Source organism: Camelus bactrianus, chromosome 16, assembly GCF_048773025.1.
Source record: "Camelus bactrianus isolate YW-2024 breed Bactrian camel chromosome 16, ASM4877302v1, whole genome shotgun sequence".
Lineage (NCBI taxonomy): Eukaryota > Metazoa > Chordata > Mammalia > Artiodactyla > Camelidae > Camelus > Camelus bactrianus.
The window spans coordinates 2,342,965-2,361,208 of record NC_133554.1 but is presented as its reverse complement, the minus strand read 5'-3'; the positions used below and the strand labels follow the sequence as shown (position 1 = coordinate 2,361,208).

General features: G+C 46.4%; 1 protein-coding gene across 2 annotated transcripts; it reads left to right on the top strand.

Annotated features, from left to right (window-relative positions):
- The first annotated feature begins 3,465 nt into the window (after positions 1-3,465).
- On the top strand, positions 3,466-16,788 carry ZNF287 (zinc finger protein 287). Of its 2 annotated transcripts, XM_074342122.1 has the most exons (6): positions 3,466-3,701; positions 5,221-5,231; positions 5,830-5,921; positions 7,423-7,549; positions 8,003-8,089; positions 12,939-16,788. In XM_074342122.1, the coding sequence occupies exons 1-6, from the start codon at positions 3,466-3,468 to the stop codon at positions 14,498-14,500; spliced, it is 2,115 nt and encodes a 704-aa protein (XP_074198223.1). In that variant the 3' UTR covers positions 14,501-16,788. The 2 variants fall into 2 exon arrangements, with proteins under 2 accessions (XP_074198223.1, XP_010972425.1); XM_010974123.3 differs by lacking the exons at positions 3,466-3,701; positions 5,221-5,231 and adding an exon at positions 4,612-5,171.
- The last annotated feature ends 1,456 nt before the right edge of the window (positions 16,789-18,244 follow it).

Genomic DNA, 18,244 nt, shown 5'->3' with positions numbered 1-18,244 from the left:
CTGTGGCAAAATCCACAAAAATTTCTCCTTGGTCCAATGGGGCATGATTGTTCTGTGGGAAACAACCCAAAGGATTTACTACCAGTGAAATTGTCTCACAGTGGTGACCAGAGACCAGACTGGCTCTTTGGGCTGTCCCCCAGGAATTGTGGAGAGTGCCCCCACCACCTCCGCCAAAAAAAAAAAAAAAAATACTTGCTGGGCTCAGGGTTGCTCTTTATGAAGGAACTTAAGTAAGCGTGCCTCCCATCTTGCAATAAACTGTTTAAAGCGTTCGTTTTCCTTTATTTGAAAAATCTAACACAGATGTTTTACCATGTGGGCTGTCTACCCATAAAAATAAAGAAAGTTTCTTAATTAGTCTTTGGGGATAAATAGCCCATTGCAGTCACAACGGAGTCCTTCTAGAGAAAAACTGAAATTAGTGAAAAATTATTTAAGGTTGTTACTGGGTCGTGAGAAATTGCCAAACATGTCAGTTATTTCAAGTGAAAACAAGATGAGGTAAGAAGTATATTATTAAAGTATTATTGATGAGTTTCCGTCCAGTAAAGCCAGGCAGTAAATTTGTAAGTCTTCTTTTGAATAAAGTAAACTTAAAATTTAATGAGATTTTTTAACACCCCTACTATGCCATTTTTCAATCTGTTTTCAAATAGTTTAGCATTATAGGTAAAATGAAACATTAAAAATTTAATGAAAGCACGTCTCGGGGGGCGCTTGTTTCCCCCTACACTTCCAGCTCGGACTGGGATCGAAGGAACCGACATTCTGTCCGTTCCTTCACTGCTGTCTGTGTCTCCTTTCTCTGAATTTTATAGAATACTCCCTCACGTTATGAGGCCGACGTTCTAACGCCTCAATTAACGGCTATTGGTGTAAAATAAGTCCTGATAAAATATTACATGAGAAAGTAAAGAATGAGACACACAGGCACAGTCTAGAAAGTGGAACCTTCTGCCGAGAAGCGGACACTAAGCTTTTTCTCCCACGTGGACGCGGCGCCCCCTCCGCGGGCGAAGTACGCATGCGCTCCAGGGTGGCGGTGGGCCGTCATAAAGGGTGGGTTCGCGCGCCCTCTTGTGGCCATCGGCGAACAGTGCTCAGAAGACGGCTGCCTGCTGAATCACTGGAATTGAATTTTCCGGTTCATCTAAATTATCTAAACTTGTGGGCGTACATTGTCCACAGCACTCTCTTATAACATCTTTTATTTGCGTAGAATCTATAGCAATGTCTTCACTTTGTATGCTATTTTGATTACTTTGTGTTTTTCCTCTTTTTCTTGGTCAGAAAATGTTAACCTCAACCTCTCCATCATCCAGCTTTTACTTCCTTTGATGGTACAGACCGAGCCCTGCCCGTGTCGTGCCTGTCGAGGCGCCTTGTTCCACTGTCTCCATCGCTCTCCGAAGGTAAAGAGCTCCCTCCGGTCTCCCACACCCCTTCCACTTTGACCTTACTGCTCCGTTATGTGGTCCTTGTTTCCGAGGTTAAATGAGCTCAGTTCTGTAACAAGCCCCTACAGGCAGCCTCAGCCTGCGGAGGACAGCCCCCACTGTGCTTCCCAGGGATGCTGTGCCCCTCCCACCAGCACATTCTGTATCCCAGCAGCGGGTCTTCTGGCCTCCCAATGAAACAGAGCTGGTACATTTTCCAGCCTTACATCCTCTGCCTGTCCTGGATTGCTCACTTCTCTGAGTCTCTTAACACCTTTTTTTCACTGCTTTCCAAGCAATTCTGGCATCTCTGTTCAGGGTGGAGCCATCTATTACTCCAGGCCTCCAAAAGCCCGTCTAGCAGTGTGTTAGCATCTCCTGGCATCCTCGCCAGAGTATTTGAATCCTTATCACAGGAGCATGCACCTTTTCAATAAATTCTCCAGGACTCAGCTGTATGTTCTGCACTCCCTGCTCCAACATTCTGGGGATTCAGACCCCTGTACCCCTGGTTCCTACCGATACAGACTGGCCAGGGCCCACAGCAACTGAATAGTCCCCTTCCTCCCTTATCAAGCCCAGCATTTCCTTTGTTGGGTTTTGTGGTGACTTGACCCTCATTACTGGTCTAATGATGAGGACGGGAGGGAAATGTAGATTGTAGGATAATTTTCCTGGAAGGAATTGCCTTACTCGATTGTGGATGTTGACTAGGCAAGGTCCAAATCTGTAGGGAAGTCTGTCAGGAAGGGTGGGCTGGAGGCTGTGTCAGAGCCTCAGTTCTGTTTTTAAGGCCTTTCACCTGATTCATTCAGACCCTCCAATTTATCTAAGATAACCTCCTTTGATTAATTCAGCTGAGTTTATGGACTTTAACCACACCTACAAAACAACTTTACAAACGACCTAGATTAGGGTTTGATTGAATAGAAGGGGATGGGGTTGACATATCAAAGACCATCACGCTACCCAACTTTCTTGTTGTTCAAACTTGCCTAGGGTGTAATATTAAGACTCTGAGACTCCACTCATCCTGAGGAGGGGTCTACATCTGCCTCCACTTGATTCTGCACAGACTAGTGACGGTTTTCACCAAGAGTATGACGGGAGTGACGCTATGTGACGTCTGAGGCTGTGTCATAGTCAGCCACGGAGCTTCTCTAGTTCATAGGACTCCTGCTCTTAGAGCGGGGAGCCACCTCTCAGCTGCCAGCTTAGCCCTTCATGCTGAAAAGGCCACATGAGGCACTCATCCTTAAGCCATCTCAGCCCACCCAGGAGACATATGAGTAAAGAAGACATCTTGGAAGTGGGCCCTCCCTGCCATCTAATCATCTCAACTGAGCCTCCAGGCACAATGGAGCAGAGGAGAGCCATGTCCACGGTTCCCCTTCCAAATTCCTTTCCCGCTGAATCCATGAGCATAGTAGCAAAATGCTTATCCTTTAACATCACTAAGTTTGGGGGCAATTTGCCAAGACAGCATTAGCTAATGGGAACACCTGGAATAATTTTTATCCTTTTATTTTCATGCACTTTATGCGTGTTTTGGGTGTCTTACAAACAACATGATGTTGGGTGTTGTTCTTTTTTCCAATCTGAGAGAGTCAGGATCAGATTCCTGAGGAGGGACTCAAAACCTTGAGCAGTGAATGGCTATGAGCAGTAAAGCCCGAACCAGCACTTTGGATCTTTCTGCCTTAAGACCCACAGCTTCCCTGCCCATCCTTCCTCTAGGAACTCCGGCACCGCGTTTTCTCTGGTTGATTAGCGCGGGGCTCCATCTCCGCCCCTTATCCGGCTCCCCCTCTCCCAGATGCTGTAGCTCCCCGACCTCCCCCCGAATCGTGCTTCTGCCCAGGGAAACTTTATGGTTCCCTCAGAACGCAGCCGGCTGGCAAGCAGATCCCCGTGATGGGTGGAGGAGGTTGCCATGGAGACGGGTCCGCGGTCCGCGGCTGGGGCGGGGAGGGCCGCGCGCGGCTTCCGATTGGCTGCGCGGGCGCGCAGCGTTCTCCCTTTGCACATGCGCAGTGGCGCCGAGGCGAGGTCGCGGCGGAGCCGGGGCGCGGTGGGTTCCGGGCCGGGCTTCCCAGGACCAGGCTGGACAGCCGGCTCCGGCCGAGGCGCCGTGCTCTCCGGGGCGGGACGTGGCGGGGCCGAGACCCCGCGGCAGAGCGGGACCGAGCCCGCCACGCAGGCCCCGCGCCCGCCGCCATTGTTGCCCGGGGCCTCTCGGGCCGCTCGGCTGCGCGTCCGTAGGTCCGGCTGCAGGTGAGGATGTCGCGGGCGGCCTGCGGGGTGGACGCTGCGGGGCCGTCCCGGCGCAGCGGCCCGCGGCCCTGCGGCTGCGGAGTTAGGGAGACCCGCCTAGGGCCCAGGGGAGGCAGGGGGCGCGTCCGCCCTGCAGGCCTGGGGAGCAGCCGGCTTCAGAGGACTCGACGGGGTGGAGGAGGGATCGGAGCCGGAGCCCTTGGACCAGTGGTGTCGGTTCTCCTCCAGATCAGGCCTGCAAAAGAGGTTTTCTTTGAGAATCCTGTTTTCAAATGTATTCATGAGGAATTGTGTCCTGCAGAAGATCTTCAGAGACTTCACCCCACACCGGTCTCTTCTGCCTGTTTACAGCCCGAGCTCTCAGGGAGTGGAGACCTGGGACAGGCTGGCGTTAATGTCCAAAGAGCATCAGCGGCTCGCCCTCATTTCTTGACCGTTTCCCTTGGAAACCTTGAGCACTTTAAGAAGAAATTCTCCTCCCAGTTTGTTCTAAGTAACAGATTTGCTCTGTTGTCTCTGAGAACCAGTTCAGTCATTAAAGCTTCTGTAAAATCTGTTGACTAAAATATTTTGTGTAAACGAATGTTTAATTTCTGTTTCAACAAGTTAGAAGTTTTATCTGACATTTTGCCCAGGGTTCAAGTCTTTGCTTCTACCGCCACCTCTTATGGCTGTCCCAACCCGTGCCCCGGCAGGTTGCATTTGTCTTACAAGTTGGAGGATATCAGGGAAGGAGACCACTGTGAAGTCTGTGTTTATCTGTACACTCTGGGTTGTCTGCTTCTGTTTGTGTGTGTGTATGGCAGAGAGCGCCAGAAATTCTCGACCTTGCGGTCTGTTCTTGTGTTTCAGGGTCTATTCACCATCCTGGGAAGTTCTGGGCCCAGAATTTGTAAGTTAGGCTGCTGCCAACCCTGCCTTGACTCTGTTCTGCCTCTAGCAGCAGCAACCCTTGAAAAGTGTCTTTGTGACTCTAGCATGCAACTTCACGCACTTGGCTCACTCCCAGAGAAATAAAGGCTATTGCCAGATTGACCCTCCTGCCTGTAGCAATGTTCACCCCGAGTAAGAGGATGACCAGTTCTTCACGCGCCCAAGTTCTTTTCATGTGGAAGCCAGACAGGGCTCAGAGCGGACCCCGTGGTGTGGATAAGGAAACCCTCGCTTCAAGGCTCTTGCGTGACACTGAGACCTGTCGGCAGAATTTTAGGAATTTTCCGTACCCAGACCTGGCTGGTCCTCGAAAGGCACTGAATCAGCTCCGAGAGCTCTGCCTTAAGTGGCTGAGACCCGAGATTCACTCCAAGGAGCAAATCCTGGAGCTGCTGGTTCTGGAGCAATTCCTGACCATCCTGCCCGGGGAGCTCAGGACTTGGGTGAAGTCCCAGTACCCGAGGAGCGGCGAGGAAGTGGTGACTCTGGTGGAGGACTTGACTCAGATTCTAGAGGAAGAAGAAGGTAAGACTTGTCAAGCAGAGAGGGGAGGAATCCTGGGTGGTCAGAGGAGAGAGCCATCATGTCAGAGAGCAGCCCTTTGAAGGGGTTAGAGGATGGAGGTCAGTGAGTGGGTGAGAACAGGCTTCACCTGAGCACCTCCCCCCCCCATGGCTTTCTCCTACTGTGTGCTTACAAACACACATTCTCTAAACCCAGCCACATGTGTCACAAAACTGGGCCCAGACACAACCAAGTTCCCTCTAGGTGAGCCCTCAGGAAGTTTCTCTACAGAGGTTTGAACCATTCTGCTGATACGTTGTTTGCTTTTTGACTTGGATTTTATGGTAACATACTTCCAAATAGGTAGAAAAGTGTCCAGAGAAAATTTTTTTTCTACTAAGAGACAGCTCCCAGAATTTATGTTGTGTGAAGATTTAGAAGAACGTTGTGAATTTGGTACATATTCTTCAGAGTCCCAGAGCAGGCTTGCTTTTGAAGCCCGTGCCGATGTCTTAGGATAAGCCATTGCCCCTTCCCTCTGGTTCCTTGAAGTGGGGATGCTGTTTCTGGTTTTCTTCTGACTCCTCACTTTAAGAAAATGTAGGCATCGACTGGTGAAGAGTTTCCTCGGCTCTTCAAACAGGGCTAACCTCCATTGTGAACACTTTCTCTTCCCTAGCGGCTCCACAGAACTCTACCCTTTGGCAAGAGATCCCAGAGGAGGACCCCAAAGGAAGACCAGGAGGGTGGCTGAACAATTTGGCGACCAAAGTGAGTGTCAGTTTCTTCTGTGGCTTGAAAATTCCGTCTTCGTGTGTGAGGACATTTTCTAACCTGGCCCTTTAACTTCTGTGGCCCCAGAAGTCCTAATAGGCACCCAAGCCTCCGTTTTCCCCCGTAAGTCATGTTGGCCTGTTCAGGTGGGTGGAGGCCCTGCGTGAGAAACGGGGTCCGTTGCTTCCCCTGATGTCCCTTTCCTCACTTTGCGGCTGTGAGCAGCAGTAGCACAGAGGGGCTGAGGGATTGCGCTCCACAGCCAGGTGCATCTAGGTTTGGTTACTGGTTCTGCCGTTGAGCCTGTGATTTGGGGCAAGACTTAACCGCTCGCAGCCTGAGCCACTCACCCCTCAACTCCTCTTAGGTGGGTGAGGATTAAATATTGTGAGACCTGCGAGCCTGGATTTCAGGAGGTGATCAGGAAGGTCACAGTGAGATTAAACACTAGTTGCAGCATCATTTTTCTTTGATAACAGGTAATTCAAGGCCATGTACTAGTGGTGTTACTGTTGATTATGAGTCTGTGTTATTTTAAGGAAGAGCAACTCAGGCCATCTTAAAAGTTTACTGTAAAAAACAGACATGGTCTGAAATTGGTAACCAGAGTAAAATTATTATTTATAGATATGAATGTTTACCCAGAAAACCTGAGAAAAGGGAAAAACTGTTAGGAACAATAATAGAAAGTTTGAGTGAAGTGACTGCAATGGAAAATGACATACAAAAAGTATTCACTTTCTTACACAGACATAAAAATCGCATCAATGGGAAAATGAAATAGAAGATTCCGCTCTCAGTATTAGCCCCCAAGCTTAAAATAACTAAAACTAAACATAGTATAAATTTTGCAGTCCTGTATCATTCCATAGGACATGAAAGAAGCCTTGAATATTGTAAATCTGTCAGTTCTCCCTAAATTATAAACTTGAATGTGATTTCAAAATTCCAATATCATTTTTTTAATTAAAAAAAATTTTTTTAATTTGAAAAACGTGAGAATAATCAAGGGATGTTTTTTAACAAAGGGAAGAAGAGTAGAGTGATGCACCCTTTGCCAGACTGAGATGTACCTAGGACAGCAGTTGAGTGTGGGTATTGGTACCAGTTTCGTTTCAGGAGGGAAGGAGGGGCTCTGCATTCCACCACAGGGCACACAGGATATCTTGAAATTTCAAATTATAACACATGTAATTAATTCGTCAGGCAGCACTTGAAAAGCAGAGCCATTCAGCTCTCTGTCATCTGTGTTTAAATCTGTTTATTGTTTAAGATGGAGCCACCCATGCGTACACTAGAAATGATAAATTCTACTTCATTTTAGGACGTCCCATTCAGATCTGCTCATCCATATGTTGGGGGAAGGTGTTGACTAGGTAGCCTTTAGGGGCCTTCCCAAGCTCAAGGCTCTGTGGTCCTTACTACACATGCCCCTGTGCCATCCCTGTCCCCTTCCTGCTAGTTCTCGAACCAAGTGAAGTTACGTTTGCTGTTACAGGAATCTATGACATTCACAGACGTGGCTGTGGACATCACCCCGGAGGACTGGGAGCTCATGCGCCCTGTGCAGAAGGAGCTGTACAAGACTGTCACGTTGCAGAACTACTGGAACATGGTTTCTCTGGGTGAGCATCGTCCGCGCCACCCCCCCAAGCAAACCCAGCAGAGTATTTCTTTCCTCAGCTGTTAAAAATGGGCTGGCACAGAGGTGAGCATGCATCTCCCGTCCAGGCACAGAAATGGCCAAGTTCTAATCTCTTTTCCCAAACGGAAGGTTTCTAAGTGGAAGGTCATCAGAAAATACGACAACCAGCCTCCCAGGGCCACCCCCAACTCTGTGCCTTGCCCGTTCCCTGCCCGCCCCCCCATCCCATGGTCTCTATGCACATATCCTCCAGGGTGGCAGGGAATTTTTGTCCCAGCTCTGAAAAGGACAGCGACCTAATCCACTAGCTCATGTCCGTGAGCCATTCTTTTCACGTAGAGGTCCGTGCATCCTCATGGATGAGAAGTCAGGTAATAAAATTTGAACAACTGTTTAGCTCCAGGACGAAACTCATTCTCTTCCTCCTGAACAGGACTTACGGTGTACAGACCAACTGTGATTCCCATATTGGAAGAACCATGGATGGTGATAAAAGAAATTTTAGAAGGCCCCAGTCCAGGTGAGAGAACAGCCAGCAGGTGGGATTCTTTGTGGTTAAGAGCCTGTATTAGCCTCCGTGTGGTGAAGCAGGTTTTAAATGTGGCCAGGTCACTTTGCACAAAGACGCCTGAGCCTGTTGAGAACACTGAGCTGCTTGGCATTGCTTCCTCACAGAGACCGTCTTCAGGAAGAGATTTTCCAGACGTCATTTTTACACCTTTTCTGCTTCTCCTCGACCCCAGGGTTCCATCCCTTGGAACTTTGTTGGGGGCTTTCACTGTGTTCGTTCCATTTTTAAGTATATGTGAATGTCCCCTAAAATCCTAAATTTCAAACCGTCTTAACTTGTTTTTGCGTTTCCTTGATTCTGTTTGCTGACAAAACCCTGTAGCCCCCTGCCTCCACTCTCCTAACTCATTCTTTTTTTTAAATTTTCTAATTATTTAACAAGATAATATCTTTTGATCACAAGATCAAAAATTATAAGACTGTATAAAGCCAGATTTATGCAGACAAGTCCCCCAGCTGTGTGCCCCGTCCACCCAGTTCCTGCACCTGTGTTGTAATCTGTGGGTTGACACCTGAGGGCCACGTGACTGTTCTGTTCCCCGATGACCTTTCATGTGAGGTCCATTGAGGATCCTGGCTTTATTACGTTGCCAGTTGCAAACGGTGATTTCAATTCCACCATTTCTTCTAAGTGATTAATATGTAAAGAGTAGCTGTTCCTCCTCTGCCCCCGTTTTTATGTGTATGTATCACTGTGGTCTCATGGAATTCTTTAAAATTCAATGTGTTATTAGTGCTTTAATTCCAGGTGTGGGGGGGTGTTTTTTTGATGCTCAAGTGTCGCAAATTTGGGCAGGGGGAGCCTTTCAAAGCAAGTCCTGTGTCCTTCTGAGACGTCCCTCTAGTCTTGTAGCATTTCCTTGCTTTCTGGCAGAGCGTGGTCTTAGGCTCACCTCTTACCTAGCTTAGAGCTGGAATTTCTCTAGGGAACAGTGGTTCATTAATGGGGATCAGCAATGAGAAACCAGGCTCTGGGCAGACAGGGCACTCACTGCTCTGGGTACCGTGGCTCCGACATCTGTTCAGTAGATAGAGCTGTGACGTGTGTGTGTGTCTGTGGGCGTCTTTAGTCACGAGTTCATACTGACAGCTCTCGTTCAGGCCCAGCACCGCAAGAGCCTGTCTTGTCCCTTCCCATATCCGTCTTTTATTTCCTTTCTCACGCAGTGAGTCACCTGGTTCCCAACATCAGTATATTTACTCATTTGCTCTCACATAATACACACAAAAATGGTCTCAGAATTATAGCACTATCACTCAAATAAACTGCTTAGGCAAAGTTCAGAATTTCTTCATCTCCTTAGAATATATTCCACTAAAGGCACACAGGATACTGGGTGCAGAAGTTGCTTGAATCCTTCCCTTCTGGTTATCTTAGCAGTTTGATAGACAGTTAAGTTTGTTTGATTCCACCTGTGTTCAGTTTCAGTATTTTTTTATTTCTTGATTATTTAATTTTAGGTTTTTGAGTATGTAAAAACATTAACATGGTTCAGAAGTCAAAACTGTATAGAAAGGTCTACACTCTGCCCTGTCCCCAGCCACTCCCTGTAGGTAACCATGTTCCTTTGTTTCTGGTTTGTCCTTCCTGTGTTTCTCTCTGCAGAGATAAATCATAAATATATTCTTTTATTTTTGCTTTTTTATTCCCTTTTTTTTTTTTTTTCAATTTAAGGCACTGACTTCTAGTATATCTACCAACACTGATGCTGGAATAAAGGATTAACAGTAAATTAAACAATAATGACCATGTAATATGCTACCTTAGAGTGAATTGCTTCACTTTTTTAAAAAGTTAGCTTTATCTGGTCATAGGTATTTTAAGGGTCATACTGCTGGAAAAGATAATTCTTCTTATAACTTATGGTCTGTTTGCTTTAGTTGGCAGAGTGATGCGAAATATACCCACAGCACACTAAGCTCAGCACACTCTGAACCCCAGGCAGACACATGGCATGGTGGAAACAAGCCTGCGCTGGGGTCAGGACCGTCTTCCCGGAGGTGCTGCCCGCCTGGGACCACTTGAGTTTTTAGATGACTCAGGTTAAATTAAGGCTGTAACCCCAAAAGCAGGGCAGTTTATGTATTTTGGGGGGAGACTCTGCTCCCACCAAAGAGCAGCAGAACTGAGAAAAGCAAGTTCCTCTTCTCCCACAGAGGTGAGGTTTGGGGGGTTTGGTTTGTTCTCTAGCCTGTCCTTATGTGGGGTTGAACAGTGTGCGGACTGCTGCCGGCCTCCCCTCCTGGGCCCCCTGCAGCCTCAAGTGGAAGCTGAGGGTCATCGGCAGGAGGGAGGAGGCTCTCAGCCACCTTCTGCTCTGCCAACGTCCGGTCTTCATGCTTTTGCCTGATTTGTGGCCTCTGAGGATGTTACGTTCTTACCAGCTTAGAGACTTGCGATGAGTTGAACCTTTGGGTGGGGCGTCTCATCAGTCATACTTCGGGGGACGGAAGCCCATGTCTCGCAGACAGAGCAGTATTGTTGGTCTCTGGTGTCCGTTCCTGTGTCAGAACTTGATATGGTCCTGTCCGTCATAGGGACCCAGCCATTCTTTCAGGTTCAGCCCAAACCAGACCTACCCCCCCCCACCAGCATCCCTTGGCCACCTGATCAGCACTGATCTCTTCTGTTAGAAATATCATACCACTGTTAGATACTTAACTCTTCTAATCACTCCTTTCTGCTTAATTATGTACACAAATTTAAGCCCTGCTTAATCATCTCAGTTCATGAATTACCAATAAACTGATTTGGTTTAGAAATGTAAGCTTACGGTAGCAATGTCTTCGTGGTATCATTCAGACTTGCTACTTAAGACTTGTTAATTATAACTTCAGTACTTCCTTCTCAAGTATATGGATGGGTCTGTCATAGACTGATTCTTGTTTGCTTTTTGGGAGGGGGAGGTAATTAGGTTTATTCACTTATTTTTTAATGGAGGTGCTGGGGATTGAACCCAGGACCTTGTGCATGCTAGGCAGGCACTGTGCCACTGAGCCATCCCCCTCTGTCGCAGACTGATTCTGATTATGTGAAAGTTAAGCTCAGCTTCTGGTATTGTCTCATCATTTTTGTGTATGTACACGCCCACCCACACAGTCCATTAGCATTCTCTTTTTTTTTTTTTTGTGGGAGGAGTAATAAATCCTGGTTTGAGAGAGTTGTTTTAAAATTTTTTTCCTATAGAAAAAGTAATATAACAACATTTCTAGTACTAAATAACAAAGAAATACAGCCAATTTATCGAAAACCAGAAAATATCTTTTAAAACTTGTAATCTCGTTGCATTTTCATAACATAGTCTAGTTCTAATGAGTTTTCACACTAGTTAACGGTACTGCTTTTTCTCATTTAACGTTCCTCCTCCTAGGCATTTTCTAGTGTCTGATTTTTCTGTTTGAATCAAAGTAATGAAAGTAGTTCGTAAATTCAGGCAGTTCACGGAAGCGTAAGGAAAGAACGGCTCCCTCCCCTCACCTGCGTACGTACCCAGACCTGCAAGTAGTGCGGAAGCAGAAGCCATTTCCAGAGTTTGCATCTGGGTTGGAAATAGAAGAAACACACAAAGTTGTGAAATAATAACATAAGGCCAAGTTCTGCCGTGGGCCCAATATTATATTAGGTTGAACCACATAAAACTGCTGATACTCAGCCATATAGGCCTACAAAACAAGGGCGATTTTGTATGATTCAGCCTAGTCTGCAGTTTAGGATTCTAAGGAGGAGAAAAGTGAGCTGGGCCATAAGTACCTCTCTTTTTTTGGAGGGGAGGTAATTATGTTTATTTATTTATTATTGTTACTATTACTTTTTAATGGCGGTGCTGGGGATTGAACCCAGGACCTCGTGCATGCTAAGCATGCGCTCCACCACTGAGCTGTACCCTCCTCCCCATGAGTATTTTTTTAATACGTGGAGAACGTGTCATAGGAGAAGGCCCAGAGTCTGGAATTAGTGGCAATTTAGACGATCATGAGGATGTAGTTTTAAGTTACGTGGATAACTTTGAACTTTAGCTGAATGAGAGGTGTGGTAGAAGGCAGAGTAGAATAGAAGAGACTAGATTATTTGAGGACTGAATACCCAGTGGAGGTATTTTGAACTTTTTCTTTTCTTCAACTTTTATTCTTTAAGTCACTGATCCCAAACCTCCTGGAGGACTCAGCCCCACCCCCAAAGTTTCTGACTCAGTATGGGAGGGGCCCAGTCACCTGACATACTCACAGGTGACAGCAGTGCTCACACCATTGGTCTGGGGACTGCTCTCTTGAGAAGCATTGCTTTAGGCTGTAGGAGTTACTAGATGTATTTAAGCATGGAACCCACTCCATGAAATTGCCTTCAGGGTATTACACAGGGTTGTGCAGAGTAGGTTGGAAGGAGGAGTGGGGGCAGCCTGCCTGCTCTGTGAACCCGTCGTGTGAATTACAGTTTATACGATTGTGCATGATTGTGTGATAAAAGCCACCTCAAGCCGTCCCACAGCCTTGCCGTCTGTTTTCACTTCTTGGCTCTGTCACCTGACCTGAGCTACTCTGTTAACTCTGTGCCCATGTTGAATAGTGAGGGGCCTCCCCTCTTCTACAAATCTAGTCCTGTTTTCTGCCCCTTTGTCTTCCTTTCCCAAGCCTCAAGGACCATGTTATGAGGTTGTCAGAGCCATAGTCTTTTTAGGCATTTTATTCGTGCTCATTATTTTGTTTCTGCTTTGGCAGTTCCCTTTCTCCAAATAGAGGCAAACTTTATATATATATATATATATATATATATATACACACATAATTTTTTTTAATTTCAGAATGGGAATCAAAAGCCCAAGACTGTACTTCAGTGGAAAATACTTCTAAACTCACGAAGGGTGGACCCAAGACCGTCAAGCTGGAAGAGCCCTATGAGTATGACAGGTCGGAGAGGCCAGCGGCCTTCAGGAGAATCCCCACCAGCAGCAGGAACTTCGGTCTGAAGGCAGTCTTTTCACAGGAAGACGCTCCTGCAGGAGGGTGTCTGAGCAAATATGATCTATATCGAAGTAACTTTGAAAAGCACTCCAACCTGATTATACAGTTTGGTACCCAGTCAGATGATAAGACTTCCATGTACAACGAGGGCCGGGCAGCCTTCGGTCACGTCTCGTACGGTATCGTGCACGGAAAAATATACCCTGGAGACAAGCCTTACAAGTGTAACGTGTGCGGGAAAAAGTTTAGGAAATACCCATCCCTCCTCAAGCACCAAAGCAGCCACGCCAAAGAGAGGTCCCACGAGTGCGAGGAGTGCGGGAAGGAGTTCAGGCACGTCTCCTCCCTCATCGCCCACCAGAGGATGCACACTGGGGAGAAGCCGTACGAGTGCCACCAGTGCGGGAAGGCCTTCAGCCAGCGCGCGCACCTCACCATCCACCAGAGGATCCACACCGGCGAGAAGCCCTACAAGTGCGATGACTGCGGCAAAGACTTCAGCCAGCGCGCACACCTCACCATCCACCAGAGGACGCACACCGGAGAGAAGCCGTACAGATGCTTAGAATGTGGTAAAACCTTCAGCCACAGCTCGTCTCTGATTAATCACCAGAGAGTTCACACGGGAGAAAAACCTTACATATGCAACGAGTGCGGGAAAACCTTCAGTCAGAGCACACACCTCCTTCAACATCAAAAAATACACACGGGAAAGAAACCGTATAAATGCAATGAGTGCTGGAAAGTGTTTAGCCAGAGTACTTACCTCATTCGACATCAGAGAATTCATTCTGGAGAGAAGTGTTACAAATGCAACGAATGCGGGAAAGCCTTTGCTCATTCCTCCACTCTCATTCAACATCAGACTACTCACACAGGAGAGAAATCCTATGTCTGTAACATATGCGGGAAAGCCTTCAGCCAGAGTGCAAACCTCACCCAGCATCACAGAACGCACACTGGAGAGAAACCGTATAAGTGCAGTGTGTGTGGGAAAGCCTTCAGCCAGAGTGTGCACCTTACTCAGCACCAGAGGATTCATAATGGGGAGAAGCCCTTTAAATGCAATATATGTGGGAAGGCATATAGACAGGGCGCAAACCTTACTCAGCATCAAAGGATTCATACTGGAGAGAAGCCCTATAAGTGTAACGAATGTGGCAAAGCCTTTATTTACTCCTCGTCGCTTAACCAGCATCAGAGAACTCACACGGGAGAAAGGCCCTATAAGTGTAACGAATGTGATAAAGATTTTAGCCAGAGAACATGCCTTATTCAACACCAGAGGATTCACACAGGAGAGAAGCCCTACGGATGCCGCATATGTGGTAAAACCTTCACCCAGAGCACAAACCTCATTCAGCACCAGCGGGTTCATACAGGTGCCAAACACCGAAACTAATGGATACGGGAGACTTCATCTAAGTTTGAAAACTTAAGCACTTGGATTTTATTTTGTGTCCTATGTGTTAAAAACATTATTCAAAAGAAGTGCAATATAGGTTAGTTATCACTCAGCAGAAGCATCAGAATTCGTAACGTGGATGTAACCTATTTAAATTTAATGTGAAATTTAAGAAGAAAACATTCATTGCTTAACCTTTATTTGATACCAGTTTAATTCACTTCAGAAAGAAACCCTAGGGAAGTAAGGGTCCTCAAAAGCCCGTAACTCGTCGACTCTCTGTATTTCAGGTACGTCTTAATGAGGCCTTGTGAGTGTAACTTGGGAAAGCTTCCACCCAGTAGAGGTTTCACCCTAGACAGTAATCCGGGAGTAACAGAAAAGAAAAGGCTCCTTTCAGGCTTTGGTTCTTCCCAGCCTTGAAGCCTTAAGTACGTAAAGGGTCCCCTCCCCACCTTTGCTTCTCTTTTCCAATGAGGCCATGACTGCCACGTGGAGCCAGTAGGTTTGCAAAAAAAAAAAAGAAAAAGTTGAAAATATCTTAAAGATTTCTATGTGACCACTGTTTAATTACACTTTCCTTTAAATACTGAAATATTAAAGGAGGCTCGATGAAAGATGACGTTAGGATAGAGAAACTAATGTCGTGTATATGACCCTTAGACGTGTACAAATTTAATCAAACAGGCAAAAATTAAACACCCAGACTTTATCTTTAAAGCACATTAGTCTTAGTTTCACTAGGTTTTGACAGCTGTCATCTGGAAGGAAGGAATAACACAGTTCCTTTCCTCCCCCCACCACCTGACTCCTAAATTCATAACTGAAGGTTCCCCCTGGACTGTTTCACTGTAAAGTCCACTGCTTCCACTGAAGCACATTTCTTGAGTGCTGCTGTGCTCATGGCCCAAACTTCCTACTTGGATCCTCCCAGGGCCTAGAGTGCTGAAAATCACGGCCGATCTAAGCCACAGAAGGTTTTCTAAAGTAACGAAAGATAACAAAGTTAAGGGCATGATCTTAACCAGTGTGTCACGGACCGAACCTGCTAAAGTGGGCCACCAAGCACAGCCCCGTATCTTAAGACAAGGAAGTAATGGGAAAAAATAAGTCGTGGACAGTAGGTTTGAGTTCAGTGCACAGAGTGGTCCGGGGGGGAATTCAGGCCTTAAGGGTGAGGAAAGAGAATGCATAGGTAACATTTGTAACCGAAATGATACTGGACTTGGCTTACCTAAGAAAATACGAGTGACTTGACCGAAAAAGCAAATTCAGCCTGTCGTTTCTTAAGAAGAAACTAGAACTGAAATGACTGGTTTCAAAGGAAAGATTGAAATAGGTCCTCCTCATACACGTAAGTAAAACGGGGATCACTCTTCACATGGTGGGGGGAAAGCTTCATTGGAAAAAGCGCTGGTGTGGAAACCGTCACTGATGCAGTAATTATTGAACAGGGTCTGAGCTCACGGGGTCCCAAACAGCATACAAGGACAACTGGTAGAAATGCACATAGGAACAGGCGAGAATACTACTGTATTTAATGTCCACAGCGCTCCACTCTCAGAATTTAAGACCGTATTCTGAGAGCTGACGTTTCATCCTGCTTTGTTTCTTTATTCAGTGCCTTGCACGTGGTAGGTAGGTGGCTGGTGTATGTTGGCTGAATTAATGAATAAATAAGTAGTCAAGTTAGACTTGAGTAAAAAGGTAGAAGTAACTGATACGGAGTGAAATTGGTAAAATTGAAAATACTTTTTGTGCACACATGCAAAGAAATACTTAACAAATACTGGTCATTTGTTGGTAGTAGGAGCTACTTAAAAATGAAGGCTCAGAATCGCCAAATCTTAACATTGGGGATATTCCTAAAGAAATCACGGGACAGCCTCGCACAGGAAGTTTTCCTGAGCTAGATGAGGAAAAGCTGATAGAAATCCCGGTGGCGTGAATATCAATTTGCACACGTACTGACCATGCAGCTTCATCTGGACGTCAGTAAGACCTGGGGAGCTGGGGGGGTGGGGCAAGGACCTGGGCTGCTGGCATCTTCAAGGCTTTCTTGTTGAGTGTTTTCTTCAAGAAGTTGCTTTCCCCTTGTCCTCATGATAGTTAACCTTGCTGTCGTGGAGTCACCTTTCATGAAGTGCAGACTTCCTCCAGGTTGCACAGTACTCACATTACGCTTATGCCATAGTATCGTGTTAAAAAAACAACCACTGTATTTAAGATGCAATTTTTGTAATACCACCTCTTACCTTACACAACACGTTTTCTCCTGGAACGAACGTGTGGCGTGTTCCAGTCCACAGCGCCTTTCTTTGCGTTAACCTGAGTTTCCTGCCTTTGTGTGTTTTATGTAAATATGCATTCATGAGGTCTTCCACTGAAGCCCTGAGGCACCTGATGTCCTTATAAAATAACAACAATGACAGTAGAGAACCCCAGACCTCCGTGTTTTCCCCACTTTCACAGTATCCGACCCACATTTTCAAGTTTTTAACAGCTTTTTGTTATGAAAATGTTCAAATATACAGAAAAGTTAAAGAATAATAAAACTATATATCCACCACCTAGAGTAAAACATTAACATTTTGAGATATTTTTTACTGAACAATTGGAAAGAAACTTGCAGATACGACATTTCACCCCTAAACACTAACGGGTGCATCTCGTAAAAACAACCACAGTACCATTACATACCTCAAAAACTGATCAGTAATTCCCTGATACCTAGTGCTCAGTTCGTGTTTACATTTTCCCTGTAATCCAGGCACGTTTCGCACAGCACAGGTGATTATTTCTGTTTCGTCTATCCAAGAGTCTCCCGCCTTCGACTTTTTTCCAGGACTTTTTTTTTTAAATAGAGCAGGTCAGTTGTAGAATGTCTCATTTTAAGGATTTACCTGGTTCTTTATGTGTGGTTTGTTTCTCTTGTTCCTGTAGTTTCTTTAGCATTTAGGGCCAAAGGCTTCATGTATTCAGGGTAAACATTTTTAACGTTAACACGTCAGATGTATTTCATACTGCGTCACACCCAAAGTCTCACTAATATCTGGCTGACTCACTGGGATGCAAAATTCGATCACCATGTCTTTCCAGCGTAAAGGGACATTTTCGCTGTTGTGGTTAACAGACAATCTGTGCCCTGACACTGGCCATGTGTGGACAGCCCGCTTACCACTTACCTGGTGGTTTGGGGGTGGTGATCCTTGCCAGAATCGATTATTTCATCAAGATTTGCAAAGTGGCGATTTTCTAATCCTGTCGATCTACCGTTACTGACTGGCACTCTGTAAGGAAGAGCTTTCCTCTGTCACCTGGGAATGCGCCAGGGGCAGGGTCACGCTCAGATCTTCTTGAGTTAGCAGTCTGCAGAGAAGGGAGTTACTGGCGGTGGTGATAGGCGGCTCACCAGTCACAAGCAGCTGTGATCACTGTGAGGCTCAAATGGCCCCCCGTTCGGCCAGTTAGAGCCGTTCAAGGAGCTCTTCGGTCCTTTGGCACCTCCTCTCCAAGCTTTTGGCAGCTAACTGCCTTCTGACAAAGGTCTCCCAGGTTCAGCTTGCACTCTGAGTACCCCAGGTGTGGGATGAGCCATTTCTCCAGGAATCCCTGGCTCTTTTTAATAGGCAGCAATTTAGAAACCAGGATCTGGGCAGTAGGCAGGCTCACTGCTGCAGGCGTGCTGACCACATGCGCCGAGCATTTCCAGCCACTCAGCGGAGTCTGCGTAAAAGCAGC

Excerpts from the sequence above, each read along its gene's own strand:
- ZNF287 (XM_010974123.3), top strand. The coding sequence starts at position 4,766 with ATGTTCACCCCGAGTAAGAGGATGACCAGTTCTTCACGCGCCCAAGTT. Across the intron at positions 5,922-7,422 it reads TGAACAATTTGGCGACCAAA|GAATCTATGACATTCACAGA; the intron begins GTGAGTGTCAGT and ends TTGCTGTTACAG. Across the intron at positions 7,550-8,002 it reads CTGGAACATGGTTTCTCTGG|GACTTACGGTGTACAGACCA; the intron begins GTGAGCATCGTC and ends CCTCCTGAACAG.